Source organism: Phyllostomus discolor, chromosome 6 (genome assembly GCF_004126475.2).
Source record: "Phyllostomus discolor isolate MPI-MPIP mPhyDis1 chromosome 6, mPhyDis1.pri.v3, whole genome shotgun sequence".
NCBI lineage: Eukaryota > Metazoa > Chordata > Mammalia > Chiroptera > Phyllostomidae > Phyllostomus > Phyllostomus discolor.
In genome coordinates, this window is record NC_040908.2 from 3014992 (window position 1) to 3032112 (window position 17121).

The window sequence follows — 17121 nt, forward strand, 5'->3', positions numbered from 1 at the left end:
AGCCAACGTGTAGACTTCCTTCTGGAATCACTGCCTATTCGGGGGTAAGAAAGGACTAACAGGGAACAGAAAGCATAATTTGGAACACAGAGGTCCTGAACACCATTGGACACCATTTTTGGACAGAGTAAATAAGTATTTATTATTTTTGTAAGTGAACTGACTTTTCTTTAAAAAACATTTTGTGATGCAGATGAACATAAAATTTGGCACAGCAAGCCTGTTTTACATAAGCAATTAAATTACAGCATGCCACGTGACAATTTTAATGCCATTTTCTTATTGTAGAAAGTTCCACGAGTAAACCACAACTGCTAGCTTGATACAGTTGCTTCGGTAACATATAACGGGATCATAAAGTCAAGTGTTTTCTCTCCCAGCGCCCCTGTTTACAATCTCAGAAGGATGTCTGCAGTCCTCTTCTGGAGAAAAGAGGTTAAACTCTTGTCCCCGGAGAGGAGGCCCACTGTGACCATCAAAGCGGCCGGCAGGCCAGAGGCACCCATGTCATCCGGTTGGGGCGTCTCTGCCCCCAAACCCAGACAGCGGGCGGGAAACAAAGAGCGTGTCAGCTCTCCGACAGCCTGCTCCCAGCTCCCGGAAACGAACAGACGGCCCAGTGAGACCCGGACCCCGACCCGGACACCACGCAGGCGGGGAGGCGGGCAGGCGGCACACTCACCGACCACGTGCCCGCTGAAGAAGTCCTGCCACCGGACGCTGTGCTCGCTCTCGTCTTCGCCGTCCACCACCACGACTTTGAAATCCCGGGAGAAGCGTTCGGTGCTTGACGTCAAGTACAGTTTAAAATGCCTGCGGAAGGGATGTACCTGGGTGTTACTCTAGGAACACAAAACGGAAGCCCAGTTTTCACTCAATTAAACTTTCTTTTAAAAAAATAGCTGACGTGCAACTTTAACTGCGGTTTCACCGGGCACGTCGAGCACCGCATCTCCTGTAAAACGAAGAGGCTGACGTCTCCCGCTGTGAGAACCCGGCAGGCCGAGAGCGACTAGACCTGGGGGAAAAGGGTTCACACAGTTTAGGCATTCGCCTTTCCTGGAGACCCTGAAGGATACAGAAACACACGCATCCACACAGTGTAAGCTGGAGTCCTGCTGGTCTCAACAACTTAGAAGCTGGCATCGTTGGTTGCCATTTACTGAACACTTACGCAACACCAGATGCTCGGTTTATCTCATCTCCACCTTGCAGGGTAAACACTGCAGCCCGGAGGTTACTCAACGCACTCGAGGTCACACGGCCGGTCAACGGCGAGAACTGACCAGTGCTATAACGGAGCAGGACAGTTGCCTCGGTTTGTTCAAAAGCCTGCACTGTGTGCCTCTAGCCATCAGCCTGATCTTACTGCTGTGCAAAGTTAATAAATGCTACTCTTCTGTATTTAGAAGCACTTGTGCTTTTTTCTCCTTCTAAAAAATACTTATCTTGAAGAAAATTAATCCACAATCCCGTAAGAAAAATAAACACAAGGCAAAAAGCAAAAGAGACATTAAAATACCACTACAGCTCTCTAGTTGGCTCAATATTCTTTTGTCTTCTGAGAGTTTCAGACCTGACTAAAAACTGGGCATGGGCCTCGCTGGTGTGGCTCAGTGGGTTGAGCGCAGGCCTGTGAACCAAAGGGTCATGGGTTCGATTCCCAGTCGGGGCGCATGCCTGGGTTGCAGGCCAGGTCCCCAGTGCGGGGACATGTGAGAGGCAACCACACATTGATGTTTCTCCCCCTTCACTTCTCCTTCTCCTTCACTTCTCCTTCCCTTCCCCCTCTCTAAAAATAAACAAACAAAATCTCCAAAAACAAACTGGGCATGGTGGGCAAGAAGTTTTCAATGATCATTTACAGAGCCCTCCCGGCGTGCCCACGGACTCCAGAGGTAAAGCCAGGCACATTTTCCATCTCGGCCACAGACACGGTTTTGCTGTGGGGCTGGAAATGTGAGGCGTTGCTTCCCCATGGGTCCGCACAAGTCTGAGCCGCCTGAAAGTACCTAGACTGAGACGGTCTCCATGGCAACGAATATTTTTAACGTTTCTCAGCATAACGAGGTAATTTTAGTTCGCTTGTGTGTTTTCATGGTCACAGGGAAGGAGACAACGGAACATTATATCAGAAAACTTTAGAACGCTTTCTCCTGCCACCCTCAAACATACCCCCCACGCACTCGCAGGTAGGACTTCCCCCATCGCCTGTGCCGAGAGCTTTGAAAGGCACCCCTAGTAAAAATGTCCTGTTGTTTACTTTTAGCGCTCTCCAGGGGTCTCAATATTACTTTTACTTAATGTTCTGTCCAGAAAAATCACTGGAACTGGACTCTTCATTTGCAACACTTAATAATCTGCTCTACTGTAAAGATAAGGGCCAAGTGATGGTAAAATTCCTGTTTTTTGAGTATTTCATCCACAGGTGGCAAACACGGGACCGTGGGCCACCCTCCGCCTTGCTTTATCTGGCCCAGCACCTTGTTTCTACCTGGGGGAAGCACCAAGCTCTGGCTTAGCTGTTAAGGAGTAGTTGCAGGCCAGGTCCCCAGTGCGAGGACATGTTACCTTTGTACAGTCCTGAAATTACGTTCGGCCCTTTGAAGGCAACCGTGAGGCTGATGAGGCCCCCGATGACAATGACTTTGACACCTCTGGTCTAATCTTTACCTTTCAGTTACAAAGTCTCCAACAGAAGGTTAGTCAGAATTTGTATTTTACTGTATCCTCCCAAAATTATGTGAAGTCATGTACTTACAGACTTCTTTTAGCATGGTCATTATCTTTCTGACTTTTAAGGATTTACAGTAACTACAAGCTGGTGCTAATCCATATGAAGTAACATTTTACTTTTTGTATATATCACAAAATGATCATCACAATAAGTCTTGTTAGTATTTGTCACCATAGTTTCAAATTGTTTTTCTTGTGATAAGAACTTTTAAGATATGTTCTCTTAGCAACTTTCAAACATACAATACAGTATTATCATTAACTATAATCACCATGCTGTAGATTATATGAGGTGAAGTTTATACCTCATATTTGTACCTCGTATTTAAGTGACCTATAAATATATTACTGACATCTCTCGAATACCTATCTACTTTTTCAAAAGAACCATCAGTATGAATCTTAGATAGAATAAGCAATAAACAATGTTAAGAATCATGACAGACGAATTATAACAATTACACATCTTTAAAAATGCAACTTCCCAAGATACCCTTATACACCTGAAACTATATAATATTGTACGTCAACTGTAACTGAAAAAAATACCTTATTTTTCTGCTTCTGCCAAACCAAGTCCCACCTGCCCCAACATTCTTCTATGAATAATGCAAATCACCTTTTCAGCGCCGAGAAGGTCAGCAGTGTCTCCAGGTGCGTCGGGGCCTGCAGGTCCCTCTTGCGCACTGAGTGCTGGCGCAGGCTGGACTGGGAGAGGATGTCGTAGTCCAAGAGCACGGAGTCCAGCTCCTCTGGGCGGGAGGCAAAACGGATGAACACGTCACCCTAGGAACCAGCTGTAGCATCTCCACAGTGAGAGTCAGACCACAGTCCCTCCCTGATGTAACACAGGAGGAGATGCCCAGCACAAACCTACGAGGCATTCTTACCAAAAAACACAAAATGGAACCTGAATCTAATCCAGATCTAACCTCTAGTTTTGAAGACGTAAATGTCAAATGTTGCCAAATTAGATAACCTTAGCAGGCAATCGGCCACACCCAGAATGTCAGAATTCGGGCAGAACAAATGACCCAGTTTCTTCAGGAAATGCACGGCATGGGACAGAGGGGCGGGGCGGAGATCTGACAGACAGGAGCACGTCGAGCAAGCCACCGGGAGAACGCTCCTAGGCCCTCGGTCAAACAGCCGCCCTGAGGAAGGACGCTGGCGACCACCAGGGAAACCCGAACACGAGGCTGCGTTCACGTCAGACAGTGGGCGTTTTCAGATCTCAGAGCACCCTGTTCTGCAACGACCTAACTTCTGAATTAAAGGCACTTTGGGCTTGTGTCAGAATTGCTAACATCAAGGTGGCCAATTCGACCTGCCCACTGCCGACCTGGGCTACACCAACTTCTCATCGGTTGATGGGTAGCAAGAAAGAGCAGCAAGTGCACGAATGGCCTGAGCAAACCAAAACCGGGGAAGTAAGCCTTTTACAGAAAAATCACGTATGCCAAACCGAAGAGCAAAAAGTGCTATATCCCCATTGCCGCTCCCCTCAACGGGCACAGCAGAGCCGCAACCCAGTGGACGCCAGGAAGCCAAAGCGATAAGACCACACCAATCCCCGGGGAAAACCAACATCAATTACTTCACCAGACCAACTTGGAACCCAAGAAGAGCCAAGACCACTGCTCCAGAAATAGTGCAAACACAGAAATGTTCTCACCTAACACAGAGCGAGAGGAGACCGTGTGAGGTGCGTGCTGCCCTGTAAGTCGCTGGTCATCAACAGCAACCCTGCCGCCTCCGCCCAAATCAGGAGAATTCTTGGAATACAATTTTGGTGACTTAAGTCTCTGTAGAAACTGTCTAAAAATATTTGAGCTGAGGATGCTTTCCTTCTCTCTCAACAAGTGTCACTGCAGAAGCAATGGGATTCAAAATCATTCCACTGGACTCAGGGTGCCCTCAAAATAGAGCAGCTTAAAATACAAGAGAACCGCCCCTGAGGGTACACAGGCTCACAAAACCACGGATGAAACACAGAATCAACCCAACGCCCTTCCCCTTCCCCTGGACTTCCTCCTGCCTGTCTCTCGTGCGCGGCGCCGCGCCAGGCCCTAGCTAAGCGCTGAGACACAGCCTCAAACAGAACCGAGTCCTTGCCCAATGCAGCACCCGCTCCACTGCGGGAGAGACAGGCAGCGCGCAAGCAAATTCAAGTCAGTGCTGTGGGCACTGAGGCAGGACGGCGGACTCGCCGGGGAGAGGGAAGGGCCCGTTACAAAGAGCGCCCGGAAGAGGAGAACCGCGGCCCTGTGCAACCCCGAAGACAGCAGGGGGTGGGCACGCTGCTGCCGCACGCGCGAAGTCAGTTCTCCCGAAGTCCACTCGAGGGTCTAACTCAAGACAAAATTACACAAAGTAGCAGCAGACTTCACACTTGCTGGGGCCCACCAACCACTTTCTGTTAATCAGATTCCCTTTTAAATTCAACCCAGAGGCCCTGATCTGCGTGGCTCACAGGGTTGGGCACCATTCTGCAAACCAGAAGGTCACCAGTTTGGTTCCCAGTCAGGGCACAGGCCTGGGCTGCAGGCCAGGCCCCCAGTCGGGGGCAAAAAAAGAGACAACCGCACGTTCATGTTTCTCTCCCTTTCTCTCCCTCCCTTCCTTTATCTAAAAAATAAATAAAACCTTAAAAAAAACCTTTGAAACAAACTTAAAGGACACATGGACAAAAACTAGCGGGAGGGTGGTAATGGGAGGGAAATGGGGAGGGTTGGGAGGTGGGGCTGGATTGGGAGTAAAAGGGAGAAAACTGTACTTGAACAATGATTAAAATTAAAAAAAAAAACCTTCGAGAAGCTTACCATTTATTCAGCAATTTTTGAGTGTTTATTGCCTACAAGACATCATACTGTGTTTTATATTATCCGCACGAACATCCCTGGGGTATCATTCCCATTTTACAGACTCAGGGAGCACAGAACTGGGATTTGAACTTGGGACCGCCTGGCTGAAAACCCCAACCAAGCTTTACTGAAATCATACTTTTTCAGCTCCTTGAAGATGGGCTAGGACCACCACCTACTCCTTGGCCTCCTACTTTCTGACAAGACGTCCAAAGACCACCTGGCCTCCCTGTGACTTCTGAAGCCCCGCGCCGACTCCCTTCTCCTGGCACTTCCGAACGACGTTTGCTTTATCTCACAGACGGACTGTGAAGTGGCCAACAGGGAGCTCTGCTTCCCTCATCGCAGCGCCCTCACCTCCCGACACCCGGCACAGAAGCTCTCGTGCACAGCACCCTCAGGCTCACAGGCTGCACAAATAAATGCTCAATGCTGAGACACCGGTACCATCCTCCCCTCTCCAGCTTCCTGGTACGGACAGGCCAGGACATGAACTCAGTTTCACTCGAGATCGTAATCACTCCTACTGACTGGGAAACTCGACCTCGACACTGGAGTGCCATTGTCACTGTCACAGGCCAGTCCTCCCCGGCGTGTGCTCCCCACTCCACCAGCACCACCACCAGCAGCCGCCGCCGCCTCACCTGGGAACGTGTTCAGAAGGCCCATTTTCAGGGTCTCCTCCCCCACTCCAGCAGAAGTTCCCGGGGTGGGACCCAGCAATCCGTGTTTAACCTGCCCGCCAGGTGACGCGGGTACGCACTCCAGTCTGAGACCCGCTGAACTAGGCTGACGTGAGGAAGTAACTCGAAGAAAAAATCTCTCACACGAGACAGAGCCCACCGCCCAGCCCTGCATTATAATTTCAACAAACGAACATCGGAAACAAGGTAACAACCGGAAGACAGGCGAGTCACAGTGCTTCTAAATGACAGTGCAACCATTTAAATGGTTTTAAAAACAGGTTTTTAAGAACATGGGGAAATATGTATGCTACAATATTAAACAAAGGTAGATTTTTAAAAAATCTACTCATATTGCATGATCTTACATATAAAAACAGGCTAGAAAAAAAAGCAAGAGCAAGACAGTGACATTACTGATTACCTTCAGGTGTACTCTCTCTACACAACACGTACTTTTTAAGTGTAGCTTGCTAAAGCACGTTAGAACACGTAACTACTGTTTCCATTGTAACGTGTCCTCTCATGACACTGGGTGCTCCGGAGCCACCGCCAACAGCGGGGCAGAGCGGTGCGCCTGTCCGACAGCCCAGGACAGCCCGGGACAGCCCGACCGCCGGCTCGGGCTGCTGTCCTGGAACCGGCGAGCGGCCGCTCAGATGCTCCGCATTCACTGCACTTCACGTCCGGGATCCCGACCACCAGTAGTATCAGTTTTCTAGTTTTCCCAACAGAATTTATATTTCCCCCACTTTCCAAGAGTTTTTAATCCTGTATCCGTCTCCGAATCTCTCAATAAATGTAATATAAGCCGCTTAACTACCATCCTTAGCTCAGTGTGTGGCCGTCATCTCTGCGAGAAACTCCACAAGGGCTGCCCAGCCCCTGCACAACGAGCGTCCTCCCTGGCTGCTACAAATCGCCCCAGCAACGACCCTTACCCTCTGAGCCTTTCTCGCGCCGGCTGGCTACAAACGCAAATCAGGGAACAGCAGACCATCCGAAAGGTCAGGCGGGGGTACCAAGTGATCTCGGTGCCCCCTGCCCACCCCTCCTGCTCTTCCCTGCCACATGCTGTGGTTTCCCCCCATTCGGCCCCCCATCTGGCTGTCCTCAGAGACCCTCCCCTTCCTCACTGCTCTTGTATCTTCTCCACCCCATCCCTCCTTTCTTACACACACATTCTACACTTCATTTCCCCCTCCACTAGACTCCACCTACTCACGTATTCAGTATTTATTGAAAACCTCCTACCTTCCACACATGAGGGGTATAACAGAGAAATACATTTCTGATACTGTGACATTGGTGGAAAGACCACCACACAAAAAATTACCATGAAAGGCCCTGGCTGGTGTGGCTCAGTGGACTGAGTGCCGGCCTGCGAGCCAGAGGGCCACGGGTTTGATTCCCAGTCAGGGCACACGCCTGGGTTATGGGCCAGGTCCCCAGTGGGGGGCACGTGACAGGCAGCCACACAGTGGTGTTTCTCTCCCTCTCTTTCTCTCCCTTTCTTTCTCCCTTGCTTCCCCTCTCTAGGAGTAGGTAAATAAAATGTTTTTTAAAAAACGTAAAAGAAATGATCGTGAAGTACGTCAAGCACCAGGTGCACGCACCTGCCTGCTGAGCCAAGTGATGCTCTCCCAGGGAAACAACGCTGACGTTAAGAACAAAGGGATGAGGAGGAAGCCAAGAGGAGGAGAAAGGAAGAAGGTTCAAAGGAGAGGACGTAACATTTGCTGCAGTCCACGAGAAACAGCATTCTCGAAGTAATGACAGCAACTCAGGCCGGAGCGCAGAACCACGAGGGCACGTGAAGAGGCACCACCCTGGAGAGGCGGGCAGAGGCCCGGCGAAGGGCCACGGGACTACATTAAGGATGCTGGTCACTGGAGAAGGCCCACAGCTGTGAGTTAGGACTCTCACCGTGTCTGCAGGGTGGAGAGCGGGCTAGCGGGAAACAGACGGAGTCAGGGCAATCAGCTAGTAAACAGCCGAGCAACTCAGGTGCAGATCGTGAAAAGACCACCTGACCTCTGGCTTGGGTACCTGGGAACACAGTGGCACCACATCCCCTGAGGTTTTAAAAAGAAAAAAGAGCCCTGGCTGGTGTGGCTCAGTGGATTGTGCCGACCTCTAAAACGAAACGCCTCTGGTTCGGTTCCCAGTCAGGGCACGTGCCTGAGTTGCCGGCCAGGTCCCTAGTAGGGGGTATACAAGAAGCAATCAATCGATGTTATAGATTGCACATAGTGATGTTTCTCTCTTTCTTTCTCTTTCCCTTCCCCTGTAAAAATTAAAAAAAACTTTTTTAAAAAAGAAGAAGAAAAACAACCACGAGGAGCAGGTTCAGATGAGGGTTGGACAAGCAGCTGATGTAAGAGGACAGCTGGACGCTTCAAGATGCTGGTGTCCTGGTGTTCCACACTCTGTCTTGTCCCTTATATATACAGCTTACAATCACACTGTTCATTTACGTAGGGCTGTTTTGCATTAGGTTATCATAGGTTGGCAGTTATGTCACTGGTAAGTCATACAGTGACCTTAGGTGGAGAGAGCAAATCCGTTACTGCGTGACTTTCAACATCGACATCAGTGGTAAAAGCAGCCGATACTTCGTTCCTTCTATCTGTCTTCCCGGAATAAAGAGAAAGGTGGACCCCCAGGCCTGCAGTAAGCTGGCTTTCTAGCTGTGGGTGTGGCACGGCCTACAGGCTGGATAACCCTTCCACCCCACCCTCCTCCTCCGCCTATGTTGTTTCACTTATGGAATTAGCTTTCATGGCCACTGACTTTGATACAACGACTTAAAGTGTACCCATATTTCTTTCATCGAGCCCAGAACCAACATTTTTACGATAAAACCGACTTTTAAACAGTGAAGTGTTGAATGAGAAGACCATTTGTGGGTTTCTTCCTTTTGGCAATAACCGGCATCGCCAGGGGCACAGCTTGCCGGTGCAACGCAGAACGCCTGCAGCGCTCCGCTCCGGCTCCAGCCCCTGCTGCGCGGAGCACCAAGCGTCCCTCCAAACGCCACTGTCGGCGCCCTGCTGCTGCTTCTGGTGTCAGAGGTGGAAGACATGAAGCCGGGCTGCTGTCGAGTGTTTGTGCTGCTTGTGCCAAAGACTGCTCTTCGGGGCTCCCCAAGACATGCGGGACGGGGCGGCCTGGCCGGGTTCCTGCGCCGTGAGCCGTAGGCACAGGTGCCTCCCTCTCAGGACTCAGAGATGAGAAGAGCGGTGGCCCCTGCTGAGCCGTGGCAACCAGGTCCTGGACACCAAAGTCTTCACTCTACGGCTTGATGCCAGCTGGGCAGGATAAGCCATCCCAAATAACTGCCCGTCAAGAGCTCTTCACCGGGGCTGGGACGTAAGCTGGGCCAAGACTCTCTAGCAAGAGCAGTCACAGGGAAACTGAGCTGAAGCGAGAGTCCACGCAGCCCCAGGCGGCCTCTGGAGAAAGCCGGACTGGCCCACAAGACCCCAGAGCCGAGAGCGGTGCACACACAGGGCAGGCAATGAGATCACTCCCACCACTTCCAGCACGCTCCCCGCCGAGTCCCAGACCGCACCTTCTCTCCCGTGCTCATTCTCCTGATCAAACAAACAGGCAGGTCGCTCTGGAAACGCTACATCTGATGCACCTGTGAACGCTGAGGGGGCAGCATCACGTGGGCAGATGGACACGTGAGTGTGCCCCTCCAGAGAACACTTCTACGTCAGAGACAGCAGTTAACCAGAACACAGTCAGAAAGTGAAGCAAGGCAGCAGAGAGACTTGCCAGAGCCTGAAGTCATGTTAAAGGGAAAAAAAGGCATGAGAAGGAAGCCACCATGTCCTTGCTTGCTTTTAGGGCTAAGAGCTACGTTAGGGGGTACGTGACAAAGCACCGCAGCTCACCCCCCCAGCTCCGCGAGGCCTGTCCCGTCCCTCCTGCCCTGACTTGGTCATACTTTCCTCCGATTACACGTCCCACTGAAAACACTCGCCACCTCTCACAAATACAACATGGTGAGGAATCCAAAAATCAACCGCACGTGGCCTTGAAGGACACCTCCACTTAATGTTCTGGAAAACCCATAACGGCCAAAAGGGTTTCTCATTTCCCCACCAGAGCTCTCTGCCTCACTCCGCTCTTCGTACTGTTCCACAGCAACACAGTGCGCCTCTGACTAGGAAAAAACAGATGCGTTTCATCTCCCTCGGAACGGTTAGGGTGGTTGTGTGTTTGGGTTTAAAAAGAATGCAGCCTGCAAGCAAAATTAGCATCAAAAGAGGAAGCCAGATGTGCAGACACCGAGCAGAACAGGACGGCGCTGCCCGTAAAGAGAACGGAGCCCTGCAGTGCGGAGAATCCCCACAGCAGAACCTCGGGGTGCCTGCCTTCCCACGCGGTCCAGACGCCGCGCTCATCCCTCACCTGTGACCTACATTTCTTCTTTCCACCCACTACATCCTCTTTTATTAAAAGTAACACAAAGAGAAACCACTTTTGAAATCAGAGACTTGGACACCCCAGCTGCAACTTCACGCTATCATCATGACTAAGCTCACATGACTCATAACTTTCCTAAATTATGAAATTCATAGCAGTTCAAGTGGAATCATTTTGAGCGACCCAGGGAGCACTCCAAAAGCCAAGGTTCGACTCCCTAATCAATCTTTAGAACTGCAGTTACAACAACATTTACAAGATACGTAAGCTAATCAACGGCGCTCTTTAACTATGGAACTACTCATTGGTCTTGACCAATTCAATCTAAATAATGGTAGAGTTAAGCAACAAATTGTATCCCAAGCCGTCAAAAACACAAAGTCAATTCTCTTCAGAAGAAAAACAACACCCACAAGACACGTATTTGCCACTGTGTGAGCCTGTCAACTCACTACAGCTGAGACTCATTTCCCCGCTGCTTCCGTGAAAAAGCTGGGCACACGCCCTAAGGTTACTGCCAACAGTCTCGGGGTGCCCCCGTCAGGAGGGCCCTTCTGTTCCCTCTGCACCGACCGAACCTTCAAGTCCGGGCTCCAGCAGCACCTCCTTCGGGGAGCCTTGCCCCCCCTTCCCAGGCTGGGCCCCACTTCCCGGGGGATGACACGCCCCACCAGGTGGGGCTCCGCACCTCTCCTCCAGGGGGCTGGAGAGTGCCTGTTTACATCCCCCCCTCCCACTCTGCCAAAGGGTGCTGAAGGCAGGTGCTTCTGGTCTTGTTATTCATATTTCCAAAGCCACACACGATACTTAGATGTGGTACGTGTTCTCCAACAGCTAGTGAATTAGGGGTAAGTAAGTCCGTGCATTTTCCTGGCACCAATGTTCTGCACTTTGCAAATAACACACATCCCCCCCTTCCCCGCAAAAAAACCCCTTACGATCACTAGCTGATAACTGATCTAGAAAGCAAGATTTTCCTCTATACTACGTGCATCCCTGGGATTCATGCTTGTTTTTCCACCTGCAGTGATAATAAAAGCGAAACAGCTGTGTTGGAGTGGAAACTTGAGTATCTCGAAATACACTGTGTTCATTCTTTTCATTAACATCAACCCCAGTGCAGCGGGTCCTTATCCCATTCCTCCCCTCTCCTGACCACCCCCACCTCAAAAGTCTCCCCCCATCTGTGCTAACCACGTCTCAGCTGCCCTAACCCGCCTGCCCCCTTCCCTTCCATTTCAGCTGGAGCCACAGGGCGGCTGTTCAAGCGGGGACCTTCAACCCCTGGATACCCTCGAGTTACTTACAAAGAACTGCCAAGTAAAGCACTGCAAATTTTTTAATCAGCCATTAAGAAAGTCGGTATCAGCCCTGGCTGGCGTAGCTCAGTGGATTGAGCACGGGCTGTGAACCAAAGTGTTGCAGGTTCGATTCCCAGCCAGGGTACACACCTGGGTTGCAGGCCATAACCCCCAAAACCGCACATTGTTTCTCTCTCTCTCTTTCTCCCTCCCTTCCCTCTCTAAAAATAAATAAATATCTTTTTAAAAATAGCCTTAAAAAAAGAAAAGAAAGGAAGTCGACATGGTGTCAAAATCTGTGCCACGCTAAAACCTAAGCCTTGACAGGATTTGGGGACCAAGACAATTGTGAAAACTCATGGAGGCTGCAACCTCGCACCCGGGGAAATGTCTCCCCTGCCGACTTCTGAAAGCTCAAGGACCCTGACAGTACAAGCTGGCACAAACTTCTGCCAAGCTCCGACCCTCCTAATGTATCTCTATCCTCAAAATCCAATGTCTTCAGAAAATCTAAATAAGAACCCTCTACTTTGTAGCCTCAAAATTGCTCAAACTGGCCGCCCCTGATCATTCCTTTGTTTAAAACGGCCAGGAAAGCACTCCCAGGAGCAGCATCACCAGCAGGCTGCGGGCAGGTGGAAGCGCTGCCCACCGCGAGCACCTGCCGCAGGTTCCAGTTTAAATAACCGAGGGCACGCTTACGCGGTCCACCGAACGCAGTTCCAGAAAGAGTGTTCCAGCCCCCACCCTCTACCCAGCTTACTGCACGAACGCCTCTCGCAACAGAAACTCGAGCTCGCCCCCGAGGGCGTCAGGAACAGCTGTGGCGCCACGCGCCGGTCCCCGGCTCCTCCGACACCTGCGTCGGGCAGGCACCCGGGCACCGCGCCCCCGCCCCCTTACCTCCTTCCCGAACGCGAGCCCGGGGAGCAGACCCCTCCCGAGCCCTCCGTCGCGACCGGAGGCGCCCTCCGGGACCCCTTTCCCATTGGGAGACGAGCCCCGCTCCGTTCTTTCCCTAAACTCCAGGCCACACCCCCCTCATCCTCAGAAAACTTTGGGGACGCGCCTCGGTCGCCCGACACCGGCTCGGGCTCCCGCTCTTCCCCGAGAGCAGCGCGCTCCAGGCGCCCCGCGCCGGCCTGAGCCAACTCCCCGGGTCTTTACCGAGTCGCTGCGGGGAGCCGGAGCTCGGCTCGTCCGGAGGCCGCGGCGCCAGCGCGAGAGGAACTAAGCCGGCGAGCAAGAGGAGACACTGCCGCATGTTCCCGGGCCGCCGTCTCCACCTCTCCAGGCAGCCTTCGTCTGACGGGGGTTCGGGGCGCCGCTCACATCGGGAGGGAGAGGGATCCGCCCTCCCGGCCCCTCAGACCACTCGTTCCTCCCGCGCCGCCTATAGGAGGGCTGCAGCCCGGATCCAGGCCCCGGAAGCGCCGGCAGCGCTCGGGGAGTCCCGCCTCGTCTACTTCCGGCCTCCGCCCCCCGCCCCGCCCACTGGCGGAAGCCGGCGCCGCGTGGCACGCCGGGAAGCCGCCGCTCGCTCCGCCCTCGCCAGCGTCCGGCCCTGCCGGAGAGGCAGCCTGTCGGCCTCCCGCTTCCGTCCAGCCGCCCGGGCGCGACCCGCGATGTCCTGACTTGACCCGGGCGGTCCTCGCCTCTGTCCCCGAGTGACCGCTGCGAGGGAGGCGGGAGCTTGGGAGCGGGCCCTCGAAGGCGCGTTCGGCCTTCTCCCTTGTACTGGTCCCACCCCTGGTTAGGTTCCCCGTTCTGCGTTTCACAAAACACGCCGTAGGAAGCGCCGTGGGGTCAGGGATGGACGAGGAGGGACCCCCTAGTCCTTTGCGCTCCCCGGAATGACCCGCAAACGAAGTGCCGACGACGAAGGGCCGGCTCCGAGAGCAGGCGGCGCTGCGCCTGATCGGGGGAGCGCACGTCCGGACGCAGATGGGTCCCGCTTGGCTTCCCCGCTCAGCGTGACCATGGGCGACGTTTTAGGCCCCGGTCCACTGTAAGGAAAAGGCTTTATGGAGGGCAATAACAGGCGCTTCATTCCTTAATACACATTTCCTCGTGCGTTCCGCTGTAGGTTGCAGCTCTGCAAACATTTCCAGAAACTAGGGTGTTCGACCTAACTCGTCTGTGAATTCAGAAGCTAGACTCTTCCAGCTAACTTACTAAAATCCAACAATCTGCATGCACGGACCCTTTAGCATAGATTCCAAATTCCCCCAGGCAGTTCGTGTTTTGTTTTGCAATCCTTGGCATAATTTTAGCTCTGCAGTTTAGTGTTTGTGGTACTGAATAATAGCGTTGGATGCATATTACTATTTTGGTTCAACTAAAGTTTATGCAAGTAGGACATGGCACATTTTCCACTTAAGAGACAGCCTCTCCTCCAGCGTGAAATGGTCAGTTGTTAGGAATATAATATTGGTCCTGCGTGGTCAGGTTTCACGGCTAGTTCCTACTAAAATACTTCAACTATGGTTTCAATTTAGGTCCGTTGTGGCATGCCTCAGGAAATCACAGCATCTTTTCCAACAGTTATCCATAATTACTGGCTTTGTGCATTTTTTGACTTAACGGGACCCAATCTGTTCATCCGAGGTATAAAATGCCTTAATTAAACATACTCGTTCTTATCCGAGTTCCATGACCCAGTTTCAAGTCCACTTAGTAATTCATATCCCATGAAAGCCCGTAAGCCTCTTGGCTAGGTGAGGAAATCCTAACTCCGCCACACTTGCGGGGTTTAAGCACTTCGTGGTAGTCTTAGTCCAAGTCTGGGCAATGCTGCAAGAATACTCTTAGTGTCTGAGGACAAAAAAAAATTGAAGAATTAACCTTTACATAATCTCCAAACAATACAGAATAAGACTCTCACTCTCAAGATGGGGAGCGCCCCCTTTTCTGTCAAGGCATTAACACTCGTTGCTCAGCGCATTCTAAGACAGAAATGTCAGTCTTACAGTGCTAAGTGCAAGAGACCCAACAATGCCATCATTAAAAAAATGACATTATTCCCAACAGTAAAACCTGAACAACTTCCAGTCATGGTCCTAGGGCACGCACTGCAGAGAAACCTTTAACAACCTGGAAGACATGGTTTCACTCATTTGAAATCAATTTATTTTCTTTTACCTCACAACCCACTAGTCACATACATAAAAAACTGATTTCACAAAAGATTATGCCTACCAACACACATGTATTTTCCATTCTATTTCACTTTAAAAAAAGGCTGGCTGTGACCCATCATCCACTGAACTGGTCATGACCTAAGTTTAAAAAAGCACTGATCTTCTGGTACTGCTTTAATCTCCAAAAAAGGGCAACATAGCACAGTTACTAAGAGTAGACCAACTTTAAACCCACATACAAATCCCAGCACCTCTCAGCCATTAGTGTTTGCTGGGATCCACGTCCCTGGAAATGTCCTACCCCAGTATGCTGGCCCAAGATCACGTGTAGCTGTTCACATGCGAGGCTGATGTGGCCCCCAGTGAAAATGAGTTTTGGCACCCCTGCTTAAGGCATTGGCTCTGAAGATGGAGTCATTTGTTAAGTAAAATTTTGCTAAAAAGTAGAAGGCAAGTCTGCCTCAAATTGGGTCACATCTTCATGTCACTTGTGCACCTGATAAATGGATCGCAAGTTATGGGGCAGGTGGTTCATACTGGTACTTAATTGTAATGTCCAAGTTCAATAGTAAGACACATAATATTCACACGTGGTAACTCTCCTCTCACAAAACTGATCAAATACAAATCATACAAGGGAAGATGGCAGAATAAAACATACAACTGCCCTCATTGGTTTAAAGTGAAGGCTCCTAAACCATTAAAAATAAGATTAAGTATTAGTTTTAATGCTATCAGGTGACACTTAAGAATCAATAAAACCAGGTTCATAAAAATGACAAAAATGGCCACACATCCACCCTTAAAATAGTTCTCAAATGTTTGAAAGTCTGGCTCAAATCAAAATCTCATTTAAAAATAGATGATTAGACAGAATTCTTCTCTTATTTTTCTCTTATGTTAGAATTATCGCACCTTTAAATGGCCTTCCTAGTGCTGTAAGTTTAAGTCCTTACTGATACCTAAGTGACAGACATGACTGTATTTTACCAAACCCTGTCTGCCACCAAATGTCGTCTTTTCCAGTTGAGGACCAACAAATCATAGCTGAACATACTCTGTGTTGGTAGAGAAATCCCTATTGCTTCTATTTTTTCTGTTAGAACGTGTTCCCCACCCCCAGTTATTGTACTTTTTAGATTCCATTAATCTATTTTGAGAGGGAGAGAACCGTCAACGTGTGGTTGCCTCTCACACACCTCCCACTGGAAATCCAACTGATGACCTTTTGGTTCGCAGGCCAGCATTCAATCCACTGAGCCACAGCAACCAGTCTCCACCCCCAATCGTTTTAAGTTATGAAAGCCTAAATGACATTTTAAAGAAAAAACTACCAAATGTTTTAACTACAGAATAGGTATAACTTTAACAAATTCTGAACTATCTCAAAAGGCTTAAAATCCTCCCTTTACCCATTTTATTTTTTAAATATTTTATTTATTTTTAGAGAGGAGGGAAACATCAATGTGTGGTTGCCTCTCATACGCCCCCTACTGGGAACCTGGCCCACAACCCAGGCATGTGCCCTGACAGGGAATTGAACCAGCAACCCTTTGGTTCGCAGCCTGTGCTCAGTCCACTGAGCCACACCAGCCAGGTCTGCATACGTATTTTTAACTTCAATATTATGTAAAAACAAAAATTGTTTATAACAATTTGAATTACCAGTTAATGTTAATTGACAGTGATGCAGCAACTGTGTGTGCAGCTTGATGTTAGCAACACTTCAATGTGGCGGAAGGCTCTCTCGTAGGTCTTCCTTTCTGCTGTTTCCATCTTGGTGGTTTCTTAAGTGGCCTCAAATCAAGGCGGTGAAGGAATGTTTTGTTATTCCTCAAACATATAAAGTGCTTCTGGAAGAATAAATTCACACCTGGTTCTCGGATTTCCTCCATGGAGATGATCCAAATTCAGTGTCAAGATTAGTTTGTACTCATGGGTTTGCAGAACCCTGTGTGAA

At 50.2% G+C, this 17121-nt stretch overlaps 1 protein-coding gene across 2 annotated transcripts in view; it reads right to left on the reverse strand.

The window, feature by feature from the left end:
* The window catches only part of ADAM17 (ADAM metallopeptidase domain 17), a 38092-nt gene extending 24604 nt beyond the window's left edge, over positions 1 to 13488 (reverse strand). Inside the window, exons 1-3 of one of the 2 annotated variants that reach the window (XM_028515350.2) lie at positions 13189 to 13488; positions 3356 to 3488; positions 683 to 813 (exon numbers count right to left, since the gene is read on the reverse strand). In XM_028515350.2, coding sequence (XP_028371151.1) covers positions 683 to 813; positions 3356 to 3488; positions 13189 to 13285 — 361 coding nt within the window. In that variant the 5' untranslated portion in view covers positions 13286 to 13488. The remainder of the gene's footprint in view (positions 1 to 682; positions 814 to 3355; positions 3489 to 13188) is intronic. The other variant, XM_028515351.2, reaches the window with a different exon arrangement.
* Positions 13489 to 17121: the final 3633 nt, after the last annotated feature.